The 27,050-nt window shown below is 43.1% G+C and overlaps 2 protein-coding genes across 6 annotated transcripts in view; both read left to right on the top strand.

The window, feature by feature from the left end:
- MAPKAPK5 (MAPK activated protein kinase 5) overlaps window positions 1-27,050 on the top strand; it is a 79,752-nt gene that overhangs the window by 6,748 nt on the left and 45,954 nt on the right. The gene's annotated exons all lie outside the window — the stretch shown is intronic.
- On the top strand, window positions 8,624-11,792 carry LOC128584976 (E3 SUMO-protein ligase PIAS3-like). The gene has a single exon (XM_053590249.1). The coding sequence runs from the start codon at window positions 8,953-8,955 to the stop codon at window positions 10,849-10,851; it is 1,899 nt and encodes a 632-aa protein (XP_053446224.1). The 5' UTR covers window positions 8,624-8,952; the 3' UTR covers window positions 10,852-11,792.

Raw genomic sequence — 27,050 nt, forward strand, 5'->3', positions numbered from 1 at the left:
ATATGAAGTGCCACTAGTGATCTGGAAGTGCTCACAAGAGGCAGAGAAAAATCGTGACATTACAAGAAAAAATCGAATTGTTTGCTGTGTGCCAAAGATTAAGGTTTGCAGTTGTGGTTGCCCACCAAGATTATTGTAAAAAAAACAGAAATAAATTTGTGAAGCTGTTGCTGCAGCTCCATCAGGAGGCATGAAACCATGCACTTTTTGCAAAACACCCGTTTTATCTTATATTGAAAATGCAGCTTTTAAGTCAGTGCAGGATTGCTATAGGAAAGACATACTTACAGACTCTAATATGTTTCCAGAAAAAGCAGAGTCACTGTATGATAACTTAAGGCAGAAGGAATGTGAAGGATCTGAAGCTGGAGAATTTAATACCAGCACTGGATGATTTGATAATTTTAGTAAGAGATTTGGCTTAAAAAAATGTCAAGTAACAGGAGAAGCAGCTGCTATCAACAAGGAGGCAACAGACATGTTCCCAGACGCTATTAGGAAAATTTGTGGGCTGAGCGCCTATAGCTCAGGCGGCTAAGGTGCCAGCCACATACACCAGAGCTGGTGGGTTCAAATCCAGCCCGGGCCTGCCAAACAACAACAACTACAACCAAAAAATAGCTGGGCGTTGTGGCAGGCGCCTATAGTCCCAGCTACTTGGGAGGCAGAGGCAACAGAATCGCTTAAGCTCAGGCATTGGAGGTTGCTGTAGCTGTGATGCCATAGCACTCTACCCAAGGCAAAAGCTTGAGGCTCTGTCTCAAAGAAAGAAAGAAAGAAAATTTGTGAGGAGAAAGGATATCTGCCTGAAAAGGGTAATTAAATTTTATTTTTTTTTTTGAGGCAGAGTCTATCTCCCTGGGTGGAGTGCCATGGCATCATTGTAGCTCACAGCAATTTTTTCAACTCTTGGGCTCAAGGGATCCTCTTAGCCTCAGCCTCCTGAGTAACTAGGACTACAGACGCCCATCATAACCCCCAAGCTAGTTTTTCTATGTTTAGTATAGACAAAATCTCACTCTCGCTCAAGCTGGTCTGGAACTCCAGAACTTAGGTGATTCATGCTCCTCAGCCTCCCAGGGTGCTAGTATTGGTGGCATGCAAGCCACCATGCCCAACCTCCCTCATCAGGTCTTTTAATGCAGATGAAAGTGTCCTATTTTGGAAAATGCCACAAAGAACATTTATTAATTAGGAAAAGAAAGCACCAAGATTTAAGGCAGGAAGGGATAGGCTAACTACTGTTTTGTGCAAATGCAATGGGGTTTATGATCAAGACTGCCCTTATCTATAAAGCTACTAACTTCTGAGCCTTGAAGGGAAACGGTAAACACCAGCTGTCAGTCTTTTGGTTGTACAAAAAGAAGGAATGGACAACAGGAACTTTGATGCTTGCCTTTTAGTTCTTTGGAAGGGTGTGTGGTTCACGACTATAATCTTAGCACTCTGTGAAAGGTTCCAGATTCAAAGATAAAAATCATTCCAAGTGCTCAGTGCCCGTAGCACAATGGTTACGGTGCCAGCCACATACACTGAGGTTGGTGGGTTCGAACCCAGCCCGGGCCAGCTAAACAACCATGACAGCTGCAACAAAAAATAGCCAGATGTTGTGGCAGGCACCTGTAGTCCCAGCTACCTGGGAGGCTGAGGCTAGAAAATTGCTTAAGCCCAAAGGTTTGAGGTGCTGTGAGCTGTGACTCCACAGCACTCTACAAGGGTGACATAGTGAGACCCTGTCTCAAAAAAAAAAAAAAATCATTTTGAGGTGCGAAACAAAACAAAGGCGGAGATTCAATTCATGCAATCAAAGTGGCTTTTATTCCACCTGGAATGCAGGTGGGGTGAGATTCCTGACTAGGGAGAAATCTACCCGTGGGCTGTGGTGGACAGGGATTTAAAGGGTTAGGGCAGCCAGGATTGGTCTGTCCATAGCTTTACTTGGACAGTGGGCAGGTATGTGCGACAAGGTTAGGGAGGTCTGGATTGGTCCGTTCACTATTTCCTGGGAGGGACATGCTTCCCAGAAAAGGGAACCTTCCTGGGTGGGTTGGTAACTTGATTTTATCACTCTGGGAGGCCAAGGCAGGTGGATTGCTTGAGCTCAGAAGTTCGAGACCAGCCTTAGAAAGAGTGAGACCCTGTCTCTGAAAAACAAAAACAAAAAAACAGGGGCAGCACCTGTGGCTCATTGAGTAGGGCGCAGGCCCCATAAACTCGGGGTGGCGGGTTCGAACCTGGCCCCAGCCAAACCAACAAAAAATAGCTGGGCATCATGGCGGGCACCTGTAGTCCCAGCTGCTCAGGAGGCTGAGGCAAGAGAATTGCCTAAGCCCAGGAGTTGGAGGTTGCCGTTAACTTTCTTTCTTTCTTTCTTTTTTTTGACACAGAGCCTTAAGCTGTTGCCCTGGTTAGAGTGCTGTGCCATCACAGCTCATAGCAACCTCCAACTCCTGGGCTTAAGAGATTCTTCTGTCTCTGCCTCCCAAGTAGCTGGGACTACAGGCGCCGACCATCATAGTTGTTTGGCAGGCTTGGGGTGGATTCAAACCCACCAGCTCAGGTGTATATGGCTGGTGCCTTAGCTGCTTGAGCTACAGGCGCCGAGCCCATGTTGCTGTTAGCTTTGATATCACGGCACTCTACCCAGGGCGACAAACTGAGACTCTGTCTCTAAAAAAAAAAAAAAACAGCCAGGCATTGTGGCAGGCATCTGTAGTCCCTGCTACTGGAGGCTGAGGCAAGAGGATCTCTTGAGCCCAAGAGTTTGAAGTTGCTGTGAGCTGTGATGATGCCACATCATTCTACAGAAGGCTACAAAGTGAGACTCTGTCGTCCCTCCCTCCCAAAAGTTCTTTTGATATTGGATAATGCCCCTGGCCATCCAGAACCCCATGAGTTCAATACTGATTGCTTTGAAATGGTCTGCTTGCCCCAAAACACGGTGCCTAATTCAGCCTCTAGATTGGGGGATCATAAGGACCTTTAAGGCTCATTACACATGGTACTCTGAGAAGGAGAAAGGATATCTGTCTGAAAAGATTTTTTAATGCAAATGAAAGTGCCCTATTCTAGAATATACCACAAAGAACATTCATTAGTAAGGAAGAGAAGTGAGTGCTGGATTTAAGGTTTTCTATGAAAGAGAACCTAGATAGAACATGGTGAAAGTCTGGAAGGATTATACCATTGAAGATGCCATTATTTTAATGTAAAGAGTCTTAATAGCCATTAAGCCCTAAACAATAAATTACTGATGCAGAAAACTATCCAGATGATGTGATTTCATAATTTTTATGACATAGCTAATCAAATCACCAAAGAGATTGTGGATATAGCAGAAAAAGGTGTGGGGTGAACAGTTTCAAGATAAGGATCTTTGAGAACTTGAAGAGCTAATAGACACCATACTAGAGGAATTAACAGCAGACAACTTGATGGAAATGAGCACCTCCAGACCAGCGCCAGACAATGAGGAAGAAGAGGTAAAAGATACAATGGCAGAAAATAAATTGACATTAGACAATCTGGCAGAAGGGTTCCAATTAGTCAAGATTGCTTTAGATTTTTTTTTTTTTTTTTTTTTTGTAGAGACAGAGTCTCACTTTATGGCCCTCGGTAGAGTGCCGTGGCCTCACACAGCTCACAGCAACCTCCAACTCCTGGGCTTACGCAATTCTCTTGCCTCAGCCTCCCGAGTAGCTGGGACTACAGGCGCCCGCCACAACGCCCGGCTATTTTTTTGTTGTTGCAGTTTTGGCCGGGGCTGGGTTTGAACCCGCCACCCTCAGCGTATGGGGCCGGCGCCCTACTCACTGAGCCACAGGCGCCGCCCCTAGATTTTTTTTTTTTTTTTTAAGACGGCATCTTACTCTGACGTCTTGGGCAGAGTGCCATGGCATCGTCATAGCTTACAGCAACCTCAGACTCTTGGGCTCAAGGGATCCTCTTGCCTCAGCCTCTCAGATAACTCGGACTACAGGCGTATGCCACTATTCTGGCTAGTTTTTCTATTTTTAGTAGACATGGGGTCTCCTCTGGCTCAGGCTGGTCTGAAACTCTTAAGCTCAAGCAATCCACCTGCCTCAGCCTCCCAGAGTGCTAGGATTACAGGCATAAGCGACCTCTCCTGCTTTAGACTTCTTTTATGACATGGATCCTTATATGATACTGGCATTGAAATTAAAGCAAATGGTGGAAGAAGGATAGATATTGTATAGAAATACTTTTAGAGAAATTTAAAAGCAAGAAAGTCAGACAAATTACATTGTATTTCCTGAAGCTATACTGAATATGCCTGTCTCTCCTGCCTTCTTTTCCACCTCTGCCACCACTGAGACAGTGAAGACCAACCCCTTCTCTTCCTCTTTCTTAGTTTATTCAACATGAAGATGTCAAAGTTGAAATCTTTATGATGATTTGCTTAATGAGTAACAAATTTTCTTTATGATTTTCTAAATACATTTTGTTTAGCTTTATTTTAAGAATATAGTATATAATACATATAAAATATGTGTTAATATGTTGTCAGTAAAGCTTCTGGTCAACAGTAGGCTGTTATTAGTGGATAAATTTTGGAAGAGTCAAAAGTTATGTATAATTTTTTAATTTTTTTGTTTTGTTTTGTTTAAAGGATCTTTTTCCATTGCCCAGGCTAGAAAGTAGTGGTGTCATCATAGCTCACTGCAACCTCAAACTCCTGGGCTCCAGTGATCCTTTTGCCTCAGTCTCCTAAGTAGCTTGGAACTACAGGAACATGCCACCATGCCTGGCTAGTTTTTCTATTTTTTTGTAAAGATGAGGTTGTGCTCTTGCTTGGGCTGGTCTTGAACTCCTGCTTGGCCTCCAAAGGTAAAGAGTCATAGGCATGAGCCACAGCACTTGGCCAATATACAGACTTTTTTTTTTTTTTTTGAGACACAGTCTTACTTGGGTAGAGTGCAGTGGCACCATAGCTCACAGCAACCTCAAACTCCTGGGCTCAGGAGATCCTCTTGCCTCAGGATCCCAAGTAGCTGGGATTACAGACGCCCACAACAACGCCCAGCTATTTTTAGTAGAGATGGGGTCTTGCTCCTGCTCTTGCTCAGTCTGGTCTTGAACTCCTGAGCTGAAGTGATCCACTCGCCTCACCCTCCCAGAGTGTGAGGATTACAGGTATGAGTCACTGCACCTGGCCAATATGCAGATTTTTGACTGTGTAGGAGCTTGGTACTCATAACCCCCATGTTGTTTAAGCTTTCCTCTTGTTTAGGACTTCTTTAATTCTCTAAGCAATGTTTTCTAAGTTTTAGTGTATAGATCTTGTTTTTTGATACATTTATTCCTATTTTGTTTTTTATGATATTAAGAATGAGCTGGGTGAGATAGCTCATACCTGTAACCCTAGCACTCTGAGAGGCTGAGGAGGGTGGATTGTTTGAGCTCAGGAGGGTGGATTGTTTGACCAGCCTGAGCCACAGCGAGACCCTGTCTCTACTAAAAATAGAAAAATTAGCTGGTTGATGTTGTAGGTGCCTGTAGTCTCAGCTACCCAGGAGGCTGAGGCAAGAGGATCTCTATTGTCCCAAGAATTTGAGGTTGGTGTTAGCTATGATGCCATAGCACTCTACCCTGGACTATAGAGTGAGACTCTGTCTCAAAAAAAAAAAAAAGAATGGTATTATTTCCTTACTTTTATTTTTTGAGTTTTTTTGTCAGTAGTGTATAGAAATGTAGTTGATTTCTATTTCTGTATTTTGATTTTGTATCCTTACCTACATTTGCATATTAGTTTTAGTAGTTTTTTTCTCCCTCCTCCCCTCCCCCTGGGTAGAGTGCCTTGGTGTATGTGGCCGGCACCCTACTCACTGAGCTATGGACACCGCTTTCTAGTCATTTTATTTTTTATATGTATATAGATTCCTTATGATTTTCTCCATAAAAAAAATCATGTCTTCCGGGGTGGTGCCTGTGGCTCAGTGGGTAGGGTGCTGGCCCCATATACTGAGGGTGGTGGGTTCAAACCTGGCCCCGGCCGAACTGCAACAAAAAAATAGCCAGGTGTTGTGGCGGGCGTCTGTAGTCCCAGCTACTGGGGAGGCTGAGGCAAAAGAATCGCCTAAGCCCAGGAGCTGGAGGTTGCTGTGAGCTGTGACACCCCAGCACTCAACTGAGGGCAATAAAGTGAGACTCTGTCTCTACCAAAAAAAAAAAAATCATGTCTTCCAGCTCGGCACCTATACTCAGTGGCTAGGGCCCCAGCCACGTACACCAGAGCTGGCGGGTTCAAATCCAGCCCAGACCTGCCAAACAACAATGACAACTACAACCAAAAAATAGCTGGGCGTTGTGGCGGGTGCCTGTAGTCCCAGGTACTCGGCAGGCTGGGGCGACAGAACAGCTTAAGTCCAAGAGTTTGAGGTTGCTGTGAGTGTGATGTCGCAGCACTCTACCCAGGGCGACAGTTTCAGACTCTGTCTCAAAAAAAAAAAAAAACCCCAAAATTATGTGTTTCTCAAATACCGTTTTTTGTGTGTGTGTGTGTGAAAGGATCTTACTCCTTGCCTCAGCCTCCTGAGCAACTGAGACTACAAGCGGCTGCCACAAGGACCAGAAATTTTTAGAGATTAGGTCTCACTCTTGCTCAGAATAGTCTTAAACTCCTTAGCTCAAGGGATCCACCCACCTTGGCCTTCTAGAGTTGAGTGCTAGGATTACAGGTATGAGCCACCATGCCCGACCTTCAAATACATTTTACATTTTCCTTTACAAGTACTTGTCCTTTGTCAAATTGAGGAAGTTTCCTTCTATTCTTTGCTGAGAATTTTTATCAGGAATGAGTGTTGAATTTTTGTTAAGTGCTTTTTCGTCATCTACTGAGTTTATTACGTGGTTCTTGTTTATTATGCGTGCCTACTATATATAGTGACATTAATTAATTTTCAGATGGCTCGGTGCCTATGACTCAAGCTGTTAAGGCGCCAGCCACATACACCTGAGCTGGCGGGTTCGAATCTAGCCTGGGCCCACAAAACAACAATGACAGCTGCAACCAAGAAATAGCCAGGCGTTGTGGCTGGCGCCTGTAGTCCCAGCTACTTGGGAGGCGGAGACAGGAGACTTGCTTGAGCCCAGGAGTTTGAAGTTGCTGTGAGCTACGATGTCACAGCACTCTACCCAGGGCAACAGCTTGAGACTCTGTCTCAAAAAAAAAAAATTAATTAATTTTCAGATATTAAGCTGTCTTGCATTCCTGGTATAAACCTCACTAAGACCTACTTAGTCTGGTGAAAAATCAGACTAAAATCTGCCTGATTCAGTTTGCTAGTTTTTTTTTTAGGATTTCTGCATTTATATTCATAAGAGATACCGTCTATACTTTTCCTTTCTTGTGATGCCCTTTTCTAGTTTTGATAAGAGTGTAATACAAGCCTCATAGAATGAATTGGAAAATGTATTCCCCTCTATTTTCTGTAAGAATTTGTGGGAGATGAGTATTATTTCTTTCAATCACTGGTTCTTGGCTGAGTAGAGGGTAGGGTGGGAATTTTTGTCTTGGGAGACATTTGGCAATGTCTAGAGAAGTTGAAGGAGAAGAGAGGAAGTCATGGGTTAATAAAACACTTTCTTGGATGGGCACCCATAGCTCAGTGGCTAGTGTGTTGGCCACGTGCACCGGGGCTAGTTGGTTTGAACCGGCCTGGGCCTGCTAAACAAACAAACAAAAAAATAGTTGGGCATTGTGACAGGCACCTGTAGTCTCAGCTACTAGGGAGGCTAAGGCAAGAGAATCACTTGATGCTTGGTACCCATAGCTCAGTGGTTAGGGCGCCAGCCACATATACCGGGACTGGTGGGTTTGAACCTGGCCCAGGCCTGCTAAACAACAATGACAACTACAACAAATAAAATAACCGGGTGTTGTGGCAGGTACCTGTTATCCCAGCTACTTGGGAGGCTGAGGCAAGAGAATCACTTAAGCCCAAGAGTTGGAGGTTTCTGTGAGCTGTGACACCATAGCACTCTGTTGAGGGAGACATAGTAAGACTCTGTCTCCAAAGAAGAAAGAAAGAAAAAAAGAAAATAGCTTGGCCCAAGAGTTGGAGGTTGCTGTGAGCTATGATTCCATTGTACTCTACAGAGAGCGACAAAGTGTGGCTCTGTCTCAATAAAACAAAAAACACTTTCTTACGTGTTGGCCCAGTATAGTGGCTCATGCTTATAATCCCAGCACTTTGGGAGGCTGAGTTGGAAGGATCACTTGTGGCCAGGAGTATGGCTTGAGCAAGAATAGACCCTGTGTCAAAAAAAAAAAAAAAAAAAGGGGGTATCTTGCTCTGTCACTCTGGGTAGAATGCAGTGGTGTCATTGTGGCTCACTGCAACTTCAAATTCCTGGACTTAAGTAAGCTATCCTCCTGCCTTTGCTTCCTGAGTAGCTGGGACTACAGACACACACCACAACACCTGGCGTATTTTTCTGTTTTTAGTATAGATGGGGTCTTTGTTTTTCTTAGGCTGGTCTCAAACTCCTGAGCTCAAGTAATCCTCTTGCCTTGGCCAGATACACCATGCCCAGCCTACAAAAAAATTTTTAAAAGAATTAGCTGGGCGTAGGGGGAGGGCCAGGGGGCAAAGCTGCTGTAGCGACACTGGGGACGAGTCGATCGATTCCAAGAGATGCGACAGTTGGGGGCAGATGTAGGGATGGGACGGGGGTCAGGTACAGGGGAGGCTGCTGAGAGGATAGAGGCTTTAGGGCTGCTTTGGGACCTGAGCCTGGGGAAGTACCAAGAGGCGGCTAAGATATAGGGGGCGGGGCTGTGCGGGCGGATTCCTCGAGGGGTGGGGCAGCAGCATCCTAGAGGCTGAGAGGAAGGTTCTGCCTTGGAGAATTGCGGCCTTTGGGAAGAAGCAAGGAGTGTGAAACTATGGGATAGAAAGGAGGGAAGTTTCAGTCAAAGCTAATGGAAAAATGAAGACAAGACAGGAGATAAGGATGAGGAGAAAGCACATGGTGATGAGTTTCCGGGTGTCTGAGCTTCAGGTGCTTCTTGGCTTTGCTGGCCGGAACAAGAGTGGACGGAAACACGAGCTTCTGGCCAAAGCCTTGCACCTCCTCAAGTCCAGCTGTGCTCCCAGTGTCCAGATGAAGATCAAAGAGCTTTACCGCCGACGCTTTCCCCGGAAGACCCTGGGGCCCTCTAATCTCTCCCTGCTCTCTCTGCCACCTGGCACCTCTCCTGTAGGCTCCCCTGGTCCTCTAGCTCCTATTCCCCCGGCCCTCTTGGCTCCTGGTACCCTGCTGGGCCCCAAGCGTGAGGTGGACATGCATCCCCCTCTGCCGCAGCCTGTGCACCCAGATGTTACCATGAAACCATTGCCTTTCTATGAAGTCTACGGGGAGCTCATCCGGCCCACCACCCTTGCATCCACTTCTAGCCAGCGATTTGAAGAAGCGCATTTTACCTTTGCCCTCACACCCCAGCAAGTGCAGCAGATCCTTACATCCAGAGAGGTTTTGCCAGGAGCAAAATGTGATTATACCATACAGGTGCAGCTAAGGTTCTGTCTCTGTGAGACCAGCTGCCCCCAGGAGGATTATTTTCCCCCCAACCTCTTTGTCAAAGTCAATGGGAAACTGTGTCCCCTGCCGGGTTACCTTCCCCCAACCAAGAATGGGGCTGAGCCCAAGAGGCCCAGCCGCCCCATCAACATCACACCCTTGGCTCGACTGTCAGCCACTGTTCCCAACACCATCGTGGTCAATTGGTCATCTGAATTTGGACGGAATTACTCCTTGTCTGTGTACCTGGTGAGGCAGTTGACTGCAGGGACTCTTCTACAAAAGCTCAGAGCAAAGGGTATCCGGAACCCAGACCACTCCAGGGCACTGATCAAGGAAAAATTGACTGCTGACCCTGACAGTGAAGTGGCCACTACAAGTCTCCGGGTGTCACTCATGTGCCCGCTAGGGAAGATGCGCCTGACAGTCCCTTGTCGTGCCCTCACCTGCGCCCACCTTCAGAGCTTCGATGCTGCCCTTTATCTACAGATGAATGAGAAGAAGCCAACGTGGACATGTCCTGTGTGTGACAAGAAAGCTCCCTATGAATCTCTCATCATTGATGGTTTATTCATGGAGATTCTTAATTCCTGTTCGGACTGTGATGAGATTCAGTTCATGGAAGATGGATCCTGGTGCCCAATGAAACCCAAAAAGGAGGCATCTGAGGTTTGCCCCCCACCAGGGTATGGGCTGGATGGCCTCCAGTACAGCCCAGTGCAAGAGGGAAATCCATCAGAGAATAAGAAGAAGGTTGAAGTCATTGACTTGACAGTAGAAAGCTCATCAGATGAGGAGGATCTGCCTCCGACCAAGAAGCACTGTTCTGTCACATCCGCTGCAATCCCAGCCCTACCTGGAAGCAAAGGAGGCTTGACGTCTGGTCACCAGTCATCCTCGGTGCTGCGGAGCCCTACTATGGGCACATTGGGTGGGGAATTCCTGCCAGGTCTCCCACTCCATGAGTATCCACCTGCCTTCCCACTGGGAGCGGACATCCAAGGTTTAGATTTATTTTCTTTCCTTCAGACTGAGAGTCAGCACTATGGTTCCTCCGTCATCACCTCGTTAGATGAACAGGATGCCCTTGGCCACTTCTTCCAGTACCGGGGGACCCCTTCCCACTTTCTGGGCCCACTGGCCCCCACTTTGGGGAGCTCTCACCGCAGTTCCACTCCAGCACCTCCTCCTGGCCGTGTCAGCAGCATTGTAGCCCCTGGAGGGGCCTTGAGAGAGGGGCATGGAGGACCCCTGTCCTCAGGTCCCTCTTTGACTGGCTGTCGGTCAGACATCATTTCCTTGGACTGAATTCCTTGGATTATGGAAACTTCACTGCCCCCCAACACTGAGCAAGTATGCTGTGGAGTCCGGACCCCTGGCTACTCTGACTCCTCACAGGGGTTTTGGCCAAAGGCCGAATAGACCTTCATGGATGCTTACTTCTGGCCTCTTCTCTGCCTAACAAGGCTAGCACCCAAAGGGTTAATATTTTAACCTCTTTTTAAGGACATTAGGGTCTATTTTTGGAAATGTTCTTTAGATGGTGGCACATTCCTTTGGGTATGTTAACTTGGGCAGTGGGAGGCAAATGGGATGGGATGTGAAGTGGAGGAAGGGCCGAATCCTCAGCCTTGACTATGTCTAGAGCCTTTTGGAGAAGGGGTCCCTGTTTTGTCCCTCAGATGCCCTCTTTCCCCAAACCCCAAACCATGGCTCTGTTTCTTCTCTTATGTCCATTGTGTCCTCATGGTCATTCCATTCCCTTTGACCACACAGACAGATGGAGAAATTGAGATAGGCAGTTTCAGAGATGACAGAGAACTTTATTTTGGGTTGTGGATTTTTTGTACATAAACAAGAAAAATCAAAATACTCCAAAGATGACTTCCCTGCCTCTGACTTCCAGTATGACTGAGGAAGAGATAAGACCTTAGCCATGTGACCCCCAAGGGTTTGGGGCAGGACCAGCCTATTGCCTGGGTCTCTATTTATATATTTAAGTTCACAATGTTTCTTATGCCAACGGGCGTGGGACCTAAGCTTCTAGAGGCCCGTGGCCTTGTGGTTAGGCCTGGCTTATTCTGCACCTTTCTGGGGAGGTGGTGGACTCCTGTGCCCTCCTTTCCAATCTCCTTTTCAGGCTTCTCTAGGGCCCAGGATCTATGCTGTAATTTTACTTTTTCCCAAAGTTGTAGCAAAGTTCTCACCCATAATAAAGATTGTGAATGTTCAAAAAAAAAAAAAAAGAATTAGCTGGGCTTGATGGCATGAGCCAGCAGTCTTAGCTACTAGAGAAACTAAGGCAGGAGGATCACTTGAGCCCACGTGTCCAAGGTTGCAGTAAGCTATGATCATTCTGCTATACTGCAGTCTGCGTGACAGAGTGAGACCCTATTTCTTCTTTTATCTATCTGTAGAAGACCTTAGTTGTTCTCAGAAGCTCAAAACTGAGGAAAAAGAGAAATTCTTTTATTTATAGTGTGAAATGGTAGGCAGTTCCTCACCACAAAGGAAAAAGTTTAAAATTAGAGAAAATTGTCAAAAACAACTATTTCAGGGCATTGTAAGTCAGACAAACTGTTTTCAGTATATATTCTTGAAAATCTGCTAAAAGTGCAAGTAAAAACAGCTTTCCAGCCTATATTCCTGCCATTCCCTATCCATTTGCACAAAGGAGTCTTTTGGTGATGATGCAGGCTTTTCCAGTATGGGGCTGGCTGTGAAATCAGCAGTTTTGCTGCTCTTGCGGGTAAATTTGGGGTAAGGAAGAAAAATTCATACCTCTGCCAGCTGAAAATGGTGAATGTGGATTGGAATGGATAGCTTTGCTAGCTCTAAGGCAGTAGTTCTTGTTAGGTGGGCAGAACATCCAGAGGTTCAATAGGAAAATCCTGAAAACAGCCACAGAAAGGCTCAGTTAAGCTTTTTACACTGCCATGGCTGACTAGGAAACTACACGTGGGCAGGGGAAACCTCAAAGACTAGGGAAAACTGAAAACCAAAGACAACTTTAGAGCTGGTTGTAATTTTGAAAAGTTTCTCCAAAATCACACACAAATTGGTAGGAATCTTGGGGTGAAAGCCTAAGGAGCGCAGAGTATTTGAGAACCTCTACCTAAAACAATGGCTGACAACTAAGTTAAGGAGATACAAGGGTAACCTACTAAAACCCAGACTGGAAAAAAGAAATGAGAATTTAAAAACTAACCTGAATATGTACACCTGGAATACTATGCAGTCATTAAAAGGATGGAGACTTCACATCTTTTGTGTTTACCTGGATGGAGCTGGAACATATTTTTCTTAGTAAAGTATCTCAAGAATGGGAAAAAAGTATCCAGTGTACTCAATACTACTATGAAATCAATATATATTCGCCTACACATTCATATGAATGGCAAAACATAACTATAGTTCAGAAAGTAGAAGGGAAGAGGAGAGAGAGAAGAGGGTGGGTATTTGGGGGGGACCTCACGTAATGTGCACGATGCATTGGTCCATTTCAAAACTATTAAGAAATGAGTATAATTGTGATGGACGTGTTACTTAGTTCAATGTGAGCATTTCACATTGTGTATCAAAGCAGTACACTGAACCCCATAAATGCATCAATGTACAAAGTTATGATTTAATAAAAAATAATTTAAAAAATAAAAACTGACCAGAGACATCAGCATTCCAAAGGGAAGACAGATTCTGGTTTAATTAAAAGCAATTCACTAAACAAGCCACAGAGGTAAAACTCGAAAGACCAGAGTCGCTACAATGTATTATCTAAATGTCTAATTTTCAACCAAAATGTAAAAACCAGGAAAGTCTCACTTAAGCTTAGGAAAAAGAGAAATCAGTAACAACAGTCTTTAATTGGATGCAGATGCTAGATTTAGCCAAGACTTTAAAGCAACTCTTTTAATATGTTAACAGAATTAAATTACAACAGAGTCATAGAGACTTTCAATAGAGAAAAAGAACCACATGAAAATTCTAGACTTGAAAAATTGATTAGAGGTATTCAACAGATTCCATGTAGAATAATGATCAGTGAACTCAAAAATAGACTGAAAGAAATGATCAGATCCAAAGGATAGATGAAAGAAATGAGAATAATATCTTTAATTCCAACATTTGTGTAACAGGAGACCTAAATAAAGAGAGTGAGGTGGCCTGGCATGGTGGCTCAGTCCTGTAATCCTAGCACTCTGGGACACCGAGGCAGGCGGATTGCTTGAGCTCAGTAGTTCAAGACCAGCCTGAGCAAGAGTGAGATGCTATACAAAAAAATAGAAAAAACTAGCCAGGTTGCTCGGTGCTTGTAGCTCAGCGGCTAGAGCACCAGCCACATATACTGGAGCTGGCGGGTTCAAACCCAGCCTGGGTCTGCCAAACAACAATAACAACTACAACAACAACAAAAATAGCCGGGCATTGTGGCAGGTGTCTGTAGTCGAGGCTACTTGGGTGGCTGAGGCAAGAGAATTGCTTAAGCCCAAGGGTTTGAGGTTGCTGTGAGTTGTGACATCACAGCACTCTACTGAGGGCGACATAGTGAAACTCTGCCTAAAAAAAAAAAAAATCAACTAGCTGGGCATTGTAACAGATGCCTGTAGTCCCAGCTACTCAGGAGGCTGAGGCAAGAGGATCTCTTGAGCCCAAGAGTTTGAGGTTGCTTGCTGTGAGTTGTGATGATGCCATGGCAGTCTACTCAGGGCAACACAGTGATACTCTGTCTCAAAAAAAAAAAGGGAAGAAGGAATATTCGAAGAAATAGCAGGCAAACACTTTCCAAACTTGATGAGCAACAGTAACCTATAGGTCCAAGCAGCTCAACCAAAACTCCAGGATAAACACAAAGAGAACCACAGATAGACTCATTATGGTCAAAATATTGAAAGCAAGAAAGAGAAAATAATGTAAGCAGCAGGAAAAAGTGGCACATCTCATACAGCAATATAAATAGTGCCTCACTTTTCATGAGAAACAATGGAGACTAGAAGACACTAGAATCATATACTCAAAGTACTGACAAAAACCCTGTCAAACATAAATTCTGTATTGAATAAAGCTACCCTTCAAAAATAACAGGCAGGGCATGGTGTCTCATGTCTGTAATCCCAGCAGTTGGGGAGAGTGAGGTAAGGCAGGAGGCTGAGAGTTTGAGATCAGCCTGATAACATAATGAGACCCAGTTTCTACCAAGAAAAAGAAAATTAGCTAGGTATGGTGACACGTGACTGTAGTCCATAGCTATTCAGGATCCTGAAGTGAGAGGATCACCTGAGCCTAGGAGTTCAAGATTATTATGAGCTACTACTATATAAGCATGCCACTGCACTCCGCCTGAGTGACAGAGTGAGACACTGTCTCTGGGGGTATGGGGACAAAAAAATAAATAACAATGAAATAAGGATATTATCAAATAAACACTGAAAGAACTGTAAGTAAACCTAGCTTACAAGAAATACTTTTTTAAAAAAAGTCTTTCAGTGATGGGATCCCTAGGGAGGAATAGAGAGTACTAGAATAGGCAAATCTGAAAAAATGTATTTTTCCTCTCTTAATTTTACAAATACTCATACACAAGATTGTTTAAAGCAGTTATTAAAATACTGCTGAAGTTGGGCAGCCCCTGTGGCTCAGTGGGTAGGGCATTGGCCCCATATACTGAGGGTGGCGGGTGAAACCCGGCCCCTGCCAAACTGCAACAAAAAAAACAGCCAGGCATTCTGGCAGGCACCTGTAGGCCCAGCTACTTGGGAGGCTGAGGCAAGAGAATCACCTAAGCCTAGGAGTTGGAGGTTGCTGTGAGCTGTGTGACACCATGGCACTCTACCGAGGGCGATAAAGTAAGACTGTCTCTACAAAAAAAAAAAAATACTGCTGAAGTTGTATGGGTAACATATACAGATAGAATACACATGATAATAAGAACACAAAGGAGAAAGGAGGAAATAGAGGTATGTTGGAGCAAAGGTGCTATATACGTTACCAGACTTTAGTCAGTATTAGCCCTAAGTAGACTGTGATAAATTAAAGGTGCATATTGTAATTCCTAGAGAAACATTTTTAAAAATCTAATTAAAAAATCAAAAGAGAAATTATATTAGATGGTAACTTGTATCAAGAGGAAAAAATGAAGAGTATCAGAAATGGTAAATACACTGTAGGTCAACCTAAAAGACCGTAAATATATTTTACCCCTTTTTATTTAAAACACAGAAGATTGGACTGCAATTCAGCAATATCTATAACATTTTCTAATTTTTAATATCTACATACATAATATATGACGGTAGTAGCACAAAAGAGGAAAAAATGGAGCTTAACTGGAGTGAACTTTCTGCATTTTACTAAACTTAGTATTAATTTAAAATAAGTATTAATCTTAAATGGTTGGTGATAGACCATATTCTAGATTATAAAACAAATCTCAATAAATTTAAAAGAACTGAAATTATACAAAGTAAGCTCTCTAACTACAATGGAAGTAATTTAGAAATCAATAGGAAAAAGGTGGAAAATCCACAAATATTTAGAAATTAAATAAGACACATGTAAAATGGCCAATGAGTCCAAGAAAATTTAACAAGGGAAATTAAAAATATTTTATCTTAATGAAGATGAAAACACAATTGCCGAAATTTATAAGATGCAGCTAAAGAAATTCATAGCTATAAATACATGAGAAAAGATCACAAATAGCCTAAGCTTCTACCTTAAAAATTTAAAAAAAAGAGCAAACTATACCTAAAATGAGCAGAAAGAAGGAAATGATTAGAGCAGAAATAATGTGTATACAACTGTGATCTGATTATAACAATAATTCATTAGAACGAATTTCTATTTTCCATAGAGTCTGTGAGTATTGAGTGAAAGGATTTGGCAAATGATTATTTCATTCTCCCATGAAGCTGAGATTATGCTCCAGCCCCCTCTTTCCCACTACTTTGTTCCTGTCTTCTCAAACACTCCTAATTCAAATAAGCCTTCTAGCGGAAAAGTAAAGGAGACAGGTGGGTTAAATGGGTAGGTCTGAGTTCTGTTCAAGAGGTAGTGAATGAGGACAGAGGCTAGGACCTCTCTGATTGGACAGTACTTATGCCCATCTTTACGCTGGAGTCTGGGTATAGTTGGAATGGTGCTAGGGAGGAGACTATAGCCAAAGATTTAGACTTTATAGTGTATATAATTCACTGTGTGACCTCTGTTAAAGACCTTGACAAGCTCGAACCCTGATGCAGTTTTTAGAAGGGAGTTTGTATAGTGATCTTACTGGTTTCTCCCATCTGAATATCCGTTTGTCATTAGCTTTAGTCTACATTTCTAGTCATTAATTCTACAGTTACTGAACATTGACTTTATGCTGAGATCCTTTATCCAAGAATTGGGCAGCAGAAAGGGATGAGATAAAAGGCTGTTCTGAGCTTGTTTTATACATTTGCACATTGAGCACATTGAGCTTTGTTTTCATCTCTGAACTCAGCCTGGTGTTTAGCATATACTAACTGCTTAATGATTATGCATTACATGAACATATATCCTGCTCCCCTGTGCCAGAAATCAAAATTCAGGCTAGGCTCAGTCTGAGCCTACTAGGCTCAGTCCCTGTAGCTCAGTGAGTAGGGCGTTGGCCCCATACACCAAAGCTGGTGGGTTGGAGCCTAGCCTGGGCCTGCTAAAACAACAATGACAACTACAACCAAAAAATAGCCAGGTGTTGTGGTGGGTGCTTGTAGTCTCAGCTACTCAGGAGGCTGAGGCAAGAGAATCACTTAAGCCCAAAAGTTTGAGGTTGCCTGTGAGCTGTAACGCCATGGCACTCTACTGAGGGAGACATAGTGAGACTCTGTCTCAAAAAACTAAAAATTCTAACACTAAATGTTCTCTATCAGATTTTCATGACAACAAAACAATTTGAAAGTCTCACAAATGTTGGCCTGATTTCTTAAGGTCTGTAGTTTGGTTTCCTATTTTACCTGTGGAACTCTGCAAAAAATTAATTGCCTACTATAAGTTAAATGTATGACTTTTTTCTTTAAAAATATATGGCAACAGAAGCTTAACATGCAGCGACTAGCCAGAAATTCCACTAAAACTTTTCAATAAACGGTAGAGACTCTATGCTACACTGTTATTTATGACAAATATAGTTACACAATTAATGTGACAGAATACTTCTGTACTCAAGTGATAGAGAAAAGAGGGATAAACTAAGATGTATGATTACCGAAGGCTTAACCACTCAATGAGGAAGCGTGTTTATGTCCGAAAATCCTATCAGTGTGAAAAAGGGTAAGAGTTCTTAAAGTAATTAACACATTCAATTTGGTCACTTTGTAAACTGTAAGGAAGGAAATGAGGCCAGAAAAGCAAGCACAGAACAAATTCTAAAGGCCTTGTAAATCAGAAAGGAACCTGGATTTTATTATAAGGTCTATAAAGGTTCTAAGCAAAAGCATGACATTAAAACTTTTTTGAGAAGGATAATTTGATTGCTGTGTGTAGAAAGTATGAGCAAAGAACTATGTCAGTAGTGATCCATTGGGGAGGAAATGGAGTGTGACTGCTAAGGGATATGGGCTTTAGGGTCATGAAAATGTTACACAGTTGATTGTGGTGATACTTGCACAGGCGTATGAATATATTAACAACTTTTCAATTATATGCCTATGTGGCCAAATTCTATGGTATGTGAATTACACCTCAATAAAGCAGTTATTAAAAAGGATTGTCTGGGCATGGTGGCTTACAACTGTAATCCTAGCACTCTGGTAGGTTGAGGTGGGGGGATGACTTTAGCTCAGAGTTTGCGACTAGTTGGAACAAGAGCAAGACCACGGCACTACTAAAAAGTAGAAAATTAGCCAGATATACTGGTGTACACCTGTACTCCCAGATACTTAGGAGGCTGAGGCAAGAAGATCACTTGAACCCAGGAGTTTGCGGTCGCTGTGAGCTGTGATGGTGCCATTGCATTCTACCTCAGGTGACAGGAGTGAGACTCTATCTCAAAAAAAAAAAAAAAAGAAAAAGGGCGGTGCCTGGGGCTCAGTGAGTAGGGCGCAGGCCCTATATACCGAGGGTGGCAGGTTCGAACCCGGCCCCGGCCAAACTATGACAAAAAAAATAGCTGGGCATTGTGGCGGGTACCTGTAGTCCCAGCTACTTGGGAGGCTGAGGCAAGATAATCGCCTAAGCCCAAGAGCTGGAGGTTTCTGTGAGCTGTGATGCCATGACACTCTACCCAGGGTGACAAACTGAGACTCTGTCTCTAAAAGCAAAGAAAAAAGAAAATTAGATATTTACTTGTACTTGTAAATCTAAATTTATTCAGTTATTTCAACAATTTGATCATCTTGTTTAGAGACACAACCCTCTACAGCATCACAGTACATATTGAAGCAGTATTTCTGGAATCTCAGAAAATACATTTGACCATTGTAGCAAAGAGACAGTTAGTAGGTGAAGAATTTTCAGAAGTGGAGCAAGAAGGTGGACTAGAAGGATCATTCAGCTGAGATCTCCTACAATGACTGGGTAAAAAGAGACAACCCAGCCATACCTGGCATGAGGACCGTATCCAGAGTCATAGCTCAGGAACCACATTCAGGAGGTGATGAGCAACATACAGTATATGATCCTGAGCAGTGGAAATCTGATGAATTGCGCAAGTGATTGTGACTGGCTTTGATTGCCTGGCCACCCACAGAGGCCTGGGATGGGAGGAGGAGGCCTTTCCAGAGTTTTCAGTTGTTAGGGGAAGCTGCACGTTGAATGGAAAGCATGGAAGAGTGGGTGGACTCAAACCATATAAGGAACCAGATTTGAATGCCCTTTGGAGTGTACTTCCCATAGCTTTGGTGGCTGGCAAGGACGCCATACCGAGAAAGTCTCGGTGGCCAGAGGGCTGCCACCGTGGGAAGGTCATGAGAAGGTCTTAGCAGGAGCCTGAAGCACAGCTATCTGAGTTCTGCCTACCGGCATCAGAACTCCACTCTTGGGACAGGCTGAGGGACTCCCGCACCCCACGGGAACTGGAGTCAGGGAGCACTGTGAGACCTGCCACAGAAGGATTCTTGTGAGCTTTAAGATCCCAACCCAGCAGGGTCTGAATGCTGAGGAAACAATCAGGCGATCACCAAAGGCAACTAAGTTTGGAATAAGGACCATAGAGATTGCTGGCTGTGCTGTTCTCCTAAAAAAAACCCACAGCACCACCTGGAATCCGGGTGACACATTGCAACATACTGTCATCAAAAGCAAGGACATCTGTTTGAAACAAAGGAGGCAGTGAGAAGTAAAAAGGAGGACAAGGAGGCAGACAAGAAGAAAGAACACCTAAGGAGGAACCAACAGAAAAATTCGGGGAACATGAAAAACCAGAACAGAGGAACTCAGCCAAGGGACCATGAAGCAGCTACTGCAGAAGACTCCACCTATAAAGAACTCATGGGCGTTGAGGGAGAGGGAATTTAAAATGTGGAAGATGAAGACAGTAAAAGGAATGGATGGAAAAATGGAAAGACAGAACCAAAAGTCAGATGAGATTTATGTAGGATATAGAAAGGATATGGCGGAGCTTAAGGAAATGAAGGAGACAATCAGGGAATGTAAAGATGCAGTAGAAAGTATCAAAAATAGTTCAGACCACAGAGAAGAAAGAACCTCAGAGCTAGAGGATAAAGTTTTTGAGTTAACCCAGGTAGTCAAAGAGGCAGAAAAGCAGAAAGAGAAAGCACAACAGGTGCTTAGAGAACTATGAGACTCCATGAAGTGTTCAAATATACGAATAATAGGGGTTCCTGAAGGGGAAGAAGATCGTCCCAAAGGAATGGAAGCCCGACTGGAGACCGTCATAAAGAAAAATTTACAAAGTTTTACTAAAGACCCCAACACACTCCTTTCAGGTGGATATCGAACTCCGGGTCATCTCAACTCAAACAGAGCCTCTCCAAGACACATTGTAATGAACCTGTCCAAAGTCAAGATGAAAGAAAAAATTCTGCAAGCAGCCAAGAGTCAGCGCCAACTGACCTACAGAGGCAGAGCCATTAGAATGACAGCAGACTTTTCAACTGAAACCTTCCAAGCCAGAAGAGTATGGTCATCCACCTTCAATATTCTTAAAGAAAACAATGTTCAGCCCAGAATTCTGTATCCTGCTAAGCTAAGCTTCAAAATTGATGGAGAAATCAAATCTTTTGTGGAAATACAAGCACTGACGAAATTCACCACAACAAGACTAGTGCTATAGGAAATACTCAGTCCTGTTCTCAACACTGACCACCACAATGGACTACCAGCAAAGTAAACACCCAGAAGCTAAAGGTCAAAACTTAGCTTCCACAATGGCGCAAAGGATAAAACTACACAATGAACTTTCACAAAATAAGATGAATAGAACTCCACTACACTCATCAATTCTCTCAACAAATGTCAGTGGACCAAATTCAGCACTGAAGAGGTACAGGCTGGCTGACTGGATAAAAAAGCACAAGCCTGGGTGGCGCCTGTGGCTCAAGGAGTAGGGCGCCAGTCACATATGCCAGAGGTGGTGGGTTCAAACCCAGCCCTGGCCAAAAAAAAAACACACAAAAAAAAACACAAGCCATCCATATGCTGTCTCCAGGAGACACACCTCACCTTGAAGGACAAATCAAGACTCAGGGTTAAAGGATAGAAAACAGTATTTAAAGCAAATGGAAATCAGAAGAAAGGAGGGGTTGCAAGCTTATTTCCAGATATAAGTGGATTTAAAGCAACTAAAGTTAAGAAAGACAAAGATGGACACTTTATACTACACAAAGGAACAATTCAACAAGAAGACATTTAAATTCTAAATATTTATGTGCCAAACTTAAATGGTCCCAGATTTATGAAACAGATCTTGATGGGTCTGAGCAATATGATATCCCATTACACCATAATAGTCAGGGACTTTAACACCCCTCTGACAGAACTAGACAGATCTCTAAACAGAAACCAAACAAAGATGCAAAAAGGCTTAAATGTGACCCTGGAACAAATGGGATTAATAGACATATACAGGGCGGCCCCCCTAGCTCAGTAGATAGGACACTGGCCACATACACCAAGGCTGTGGGTTCGAACCCAGCCCGGGCCACCTAAAATGACAATGACAACTGCAACCACAACAACAAAAATAGCTGGGTCCTGTGGTGGGGCGCCTGTTGTCCCAGCTACTTGGGATGCTGAGGCAAGAGAATTGCTTAAGCCCAAGAGTTGGAGATTGCTGTGAGCTGTGAGGGCGACATACTGAGACTGTCAAAAAAAAGTCATATACAAAACACACCATCCCAAAGCTAAGGAATATACATTTTTCTCATCAGCCCATGGTACATACTCTAAAATCAACCTCATCCTAGGATACAAATCAAACCTCAGCAAAATTAAAAGAATAGAAATTACGGGCGGCGCCTGTGGCTCAGTGAGTAGGGCGCCAGCCCCATATGCTGAGGGTGGCAGGTTCAAACCCAGCCCCGGCCAAACTGCAACCAAAAAATAGCCGGGCGTTGTGGCGGGCGCCTGTAGTCCCAGCTGCTCGGGAGGCTGAGGCAAGAGAATTGCGTAAGCCCAAGAGTTAAGAGGTTGCTGTGAGCCGTGTGACGCCACGGCACTCTACCTGAGGGCGGTACAGTGAGACTCTGTCTCTACAAAAAAAAAAAAAAAAAAAAAAAGAATAGAAATTACACCTTGTATCTTCTCAGACCACAAGGCAATAAAGGTGGAACTCAACTTCAGCTTAGAACAAAAATGTTCACCCCCACACAAAGACTTGGAAATTAAACAACATTATGCTGAATGATAGTTGGAATCAGGAAGAGATAAAAGAGGAAATCCTTAAATTCCTCAAACATAACAACAGTGAAGGCACAGGTTATGAAAACCTGTGGGAAACAGCACAAGCAGTCTTTTTTTTAATTAAGTCATATACACATAGATCAGGAATTTATTTATTTATTTATTTACTTACTTACTCATTGCAGTTTTTGGCTGGGGCTGGGCTTGAACCCACCAACTCTGGTATATGGAGCCAACGCCCTACTCCCTGAGCCATAGGCGCTGCCCACAAGCAGTCTTAAGAGGGAAATTTATCGCATTAGATGCCTACATTTGAAAAATAGAGATGCCTACATTTGAAAAATCGACAAACTCATGAACCATTTTATGGAATTAGAAAAAGAACAAGAATCTAATCCCAGCCCCAGCAGAAGAAAAGAAATAACTAAAATTAAGTCAGAGATTAATAAAACTGTAAACAAAAGAATCCGCCAGAAAATTAACAAAACAAAAAGCTGGCTTTTCGGAAAAATAAAATCGATAAACCTTTGATCAGATTAACTAGAAACAGAAAAATAAAATCTCTAATCACCTCAACCAAAAACGATAAAGGGGAAATAACAGATGCCACAGAGATACAAGAGCTTATCTCTGAGTACTACAAGAAACTATGCTTGGCTTGGCGCCTATACCACAGTGGTTATGGCACCGGCCACATACACAAAGGCTGCCGGGTTTAAACCCACCCTGGGCCAGCTAAACAACAAGGGCAACTACAACCAAAAAATAGCTGGGCGTTGTGGTGGGAACCTGTAGTCCCAGCTACTTCAGAGGCTGAGGCAAGAGAATTGCTTAAGCCCAAAGAGTTTGAGGTTGCTGTGAGGTGTGACACCCTGGCACTCTACCAAGGGTGGCATAGTGAAGCTCTGTCTCAAAAAAAAAAAAAAAAAAAACCAAAACACTCTATGCCCCGAAATTTGACAATGTGGAGGAAATGGATCAATACCTGGAATCACACCCTCTCCCTAGACTTAATCAAGAAGAACTAGATGTCTTGAACAGACCAATTTCAAGAACTGAGATCGAAGAAACAGTGAAAAATCTCCCAATTAAAAAAAAAAGCCCTTGTCCAGATGGCTTCACCCCACATTTCTATCAAACCTTCAATGAAGGGCGGAACCTGTGGCTCAGTGGGTAGGGTGCTGGCCCCATATACCAAGGGTGACAGGTTTGAATCCAGCCCCAGCCAGCTAAAACAGCAGTGGCAACTACAGCAAAAATAGCCAGGTGTTGTGGGTGCCTGTAGTCTCAGCAACTTGGGAGGTGGAGGCAAGAAAATCACCCTAGCCCAAGAGCTGGAGGTTGCTGTGAGCTGTGACGCTAGAGCACTCTACTGAGGGCAACAAAGTGAGATCCTGTCTCAAAAAAGAAAAAAAAAAAAAAACCTTCAAAGAAGAGCTTATACCCATACTGTAGAAATTATTCAAAAAAATTGAGAAGGAAGGAATCTTCCCTAACATGTTCTAGGAAGCAAACATCACCCTGATACCAAAACCAGGAAAAGACCCAACTAAAAAGGAGAATTTCAGACTAATTTCACTAGTGGATATAGATGCAAAAATTCTCAATACAATCCTAGCCAACAGATTGCAGCTACACATTAAAAAAATCATTCATTTTTTGAATCATTCTTCAAGTAGGTTTCCTCTCTGGGATGCAAGGCTGGCTTAACATAACGCAAGTCCATAAATGTAATTCATCATATCAACAGAAGCAAAAACAAAGACCATATCATCCTCTCCGTAGATGCAGACGAACCATTTGATAAAAATCAGCATCCTCTTCCCATTAGAACACTTAAGAACATAGGCATAGGTGACACATGTCTTAAAGTGATCAAAGCTATCTATGACAAAGCACATCTAATATTATACCGAATGGAGTAAAAGTGAAAGCTTTTCCACTCAGAACTGGAACTAGACAAGGTTGTCCTCTACGATCACTACTATTCAACATAGTGTGGGAAGTTCTAGCCAATACAATCAGGCAAGAGAAGGAAATAAAGTGGATCAAAATGGAGTTCAAACTCTCCTTTTTTGCTGATGATATGATCTTATACTTAGAGAACCCCAAAACTTCAACCCTAAGTCTCCTGGAAGTGATCAAAAATATGGTAATATCTCAGGATATAAAATCAATGTCTACAAATCTGTAGCCTTGGTATATGCCAATAACAACTAAATTGAGAAGCTAATTAAGGGCATAATTTCCTTCACAGTAGCTTCAAAGAAAATGAAATATCTAGGAATATACCTAACAAAAGAGGTGAAGAACTTCTACAAAGTACATTAGGAAACTCTAAGAAAAGGAATGGTAGAATATATTAACAAATGGAAGAACATACCATGCTCATGTCTGGGAAGAATCAACATTGTGAAAATGTCTATACTACCCAAAGCCATCTATAGATTTAATGCAATCCTCATTAAAATGCCAACATAGTTTTTCAAATACCAAGATTGGAAAAAAGGCTCGGCACCCATAGCTCAGTCGTAAGTGTGCTGGCCACATACACTGGGCCAGGCGGGTTCAAACCCAGCACCTGCCTACTAAACAACAATGACAACTACAACAACAACAAAGCTGGGTGTGACTCAGCACCTGAAGCTCAGTGGCTAGAGTGCCAGCCACATACACCAGAGTTGGCAGGTTCAAATTCAGCCCGGGCCTGCCAAACAACAGTAACAACTACAACCAAACAATAGCCAGGCGTTGTGGTGGGCACCTGTAGTAGTCTCAGCTACTTGGGAGGCTGAGACAAGAAAATCAATTAAGCCCAAGAGTTTGAGGTTGCTGTGATGCCTTCGCATTCTACTAAGGGATACATAGTGAGACTCTGTCTGAAGAAAAAAAAAGAGATTTGGAAAAAATAATTCTTTGTTTTGTATGGAAACAGAAATAAACCCGTATAACCAAGGCAATTCTTAGTACTAAAAACAAAGTTGGGGGCATCAGGCTACCAGACTTTAGGCTGTGCTGCAAGGCCATAGTGATCAAAACAGCATGGTATTGGCACAAAAATAGAGAAATAGATGTCTGGAACCAAATAGAAAACCATGAAATGAAACAAACATCTTACAGCATCCTGATCTTTGATAAACCAAACAAGAATATACACTGGGTTAAGGGCGCCGTCCACATACGCCAGGGCAGGTTCTAACCCAGCCTAGGCCCGCTAAACAACAATGGTGACAACAACAATAGCCAGGCAAGAGAATCGCTTAAGCCCAAGAGTTTGAGGTTGCTGTGAGCTGTGATGGCCAGGAACTCTGCTGAGGGCGACACAGTGAGACTCTTTCTCAAAAAAAAAAAAAAAAGCATACACTGGAGAAAAGAATCCCTATTCAATAAATGGTGCTGGGAGAACTGAAACTGGATTCTGCACCTTTCTCTACTCACTAAAATTGATTCATCTCTACTCACTACAGTTGATTCAAGGCTGATAAAGAGTTCCATATGTAAGTCATGAAACAATAAAAATCCTCCAAGACACTGTGGAGAAAACAGTTGAAGTTATCAGTCTGGAGAAAGCCTTTATGAAGGAGAATTCAGTGGCAATTGCAACAACAAACATGAGCAAATGGGACTTAATTATATTGAATAGTTTCTGTTCAGGAGACAACAAGCAAAACAAATAGACAACTGTCAGAATCGGAAAGGACATTTTCATATTATGAATTGGACAAAAGCTTGATAACTCTACAGAGAACTCAATCAACAAAAAAAGCCAACAATCCCACATATGAGTGGGCAAGAGAGTTGAATAGAACCTTCTCGAAAGACAGATGAATGGCTAGCAAACATGAAAAAGTGCTCATCATCCCTAATTATTAGGGAAATGCAAATCACCCTGAGATATCACCTAACCCCAGTGAGAATGGCCCACATCACAAAATCTTAAAACTGCAGATGCTGGTGTGGATGTGGAAAGAAAGGAACACTTTTATACTGCTGGCGGGCCTGCAAACTTTTGAGGAGGAAGTATGGAGAACTCTCAAAGAACTCAAGGTAGACCTCCCATTTGATCCTGCAGTCCCATTACTGGGCATCTACCCAAAAGGGCATCTACCCTTTTATCATAAGGACACTTGCACTAGACTATTCATCGCAGGTCAATTTACAATTGCCAAAATGTGGAAACAGCCTAATTGTCCACCAACCCAGTAATGAATTAACAACCTGTGGTGTATATATACCATGGAATACTATTCAGCCATTAAAAATGGAGACTTTGCATCCTTTGTATTAACCTGGATGGAAATGGAACACATTATTCTTAGTAAAGCATCATGAGAATGGAGAAGCATGAATCCTCTGTATTCAGTTTTGATATGAGGACAATTAATAACCTAGTACATGGTGGGGGGTAGGGAAGGGGAGAGCGCAGAGAGAGAGATAGGGAGGGGGTGGGGTCTCAGTGTGTGACACACCTTTTTGGGGCAAGACACAATTGTAAGAGGGACTTTACCTAACAAATGCAATCAGTGCAACCTGGTTTCTTGTACCCTCAATGAATCCCCAACAATAAAAAAAAAGAAAAAACTCACTGTCCCTAATTATCAGAGAAATACAAATCAAAACCACCCTAAGGGCTTAGGGCCCATAGCTTAGTGGTTAGAGTGTCTGCCACATACACTAGGGCTGGTGGG

The sequence above is a fragment of the Nycticebus coucang genome, chromosome 4, assembly GCF_027406575.1.
Source record: "Nycticebus coucang isolate mNycCou1 chromosome 4, mNycCou1.pri, whole genome shotgun sequence".
Taxonomy (NCBI): Eukaryota; Metazoa; Chordata; class Mammalia; order Primates; family Lorisidae; genus Nycticebus; species Nycticebus coucang.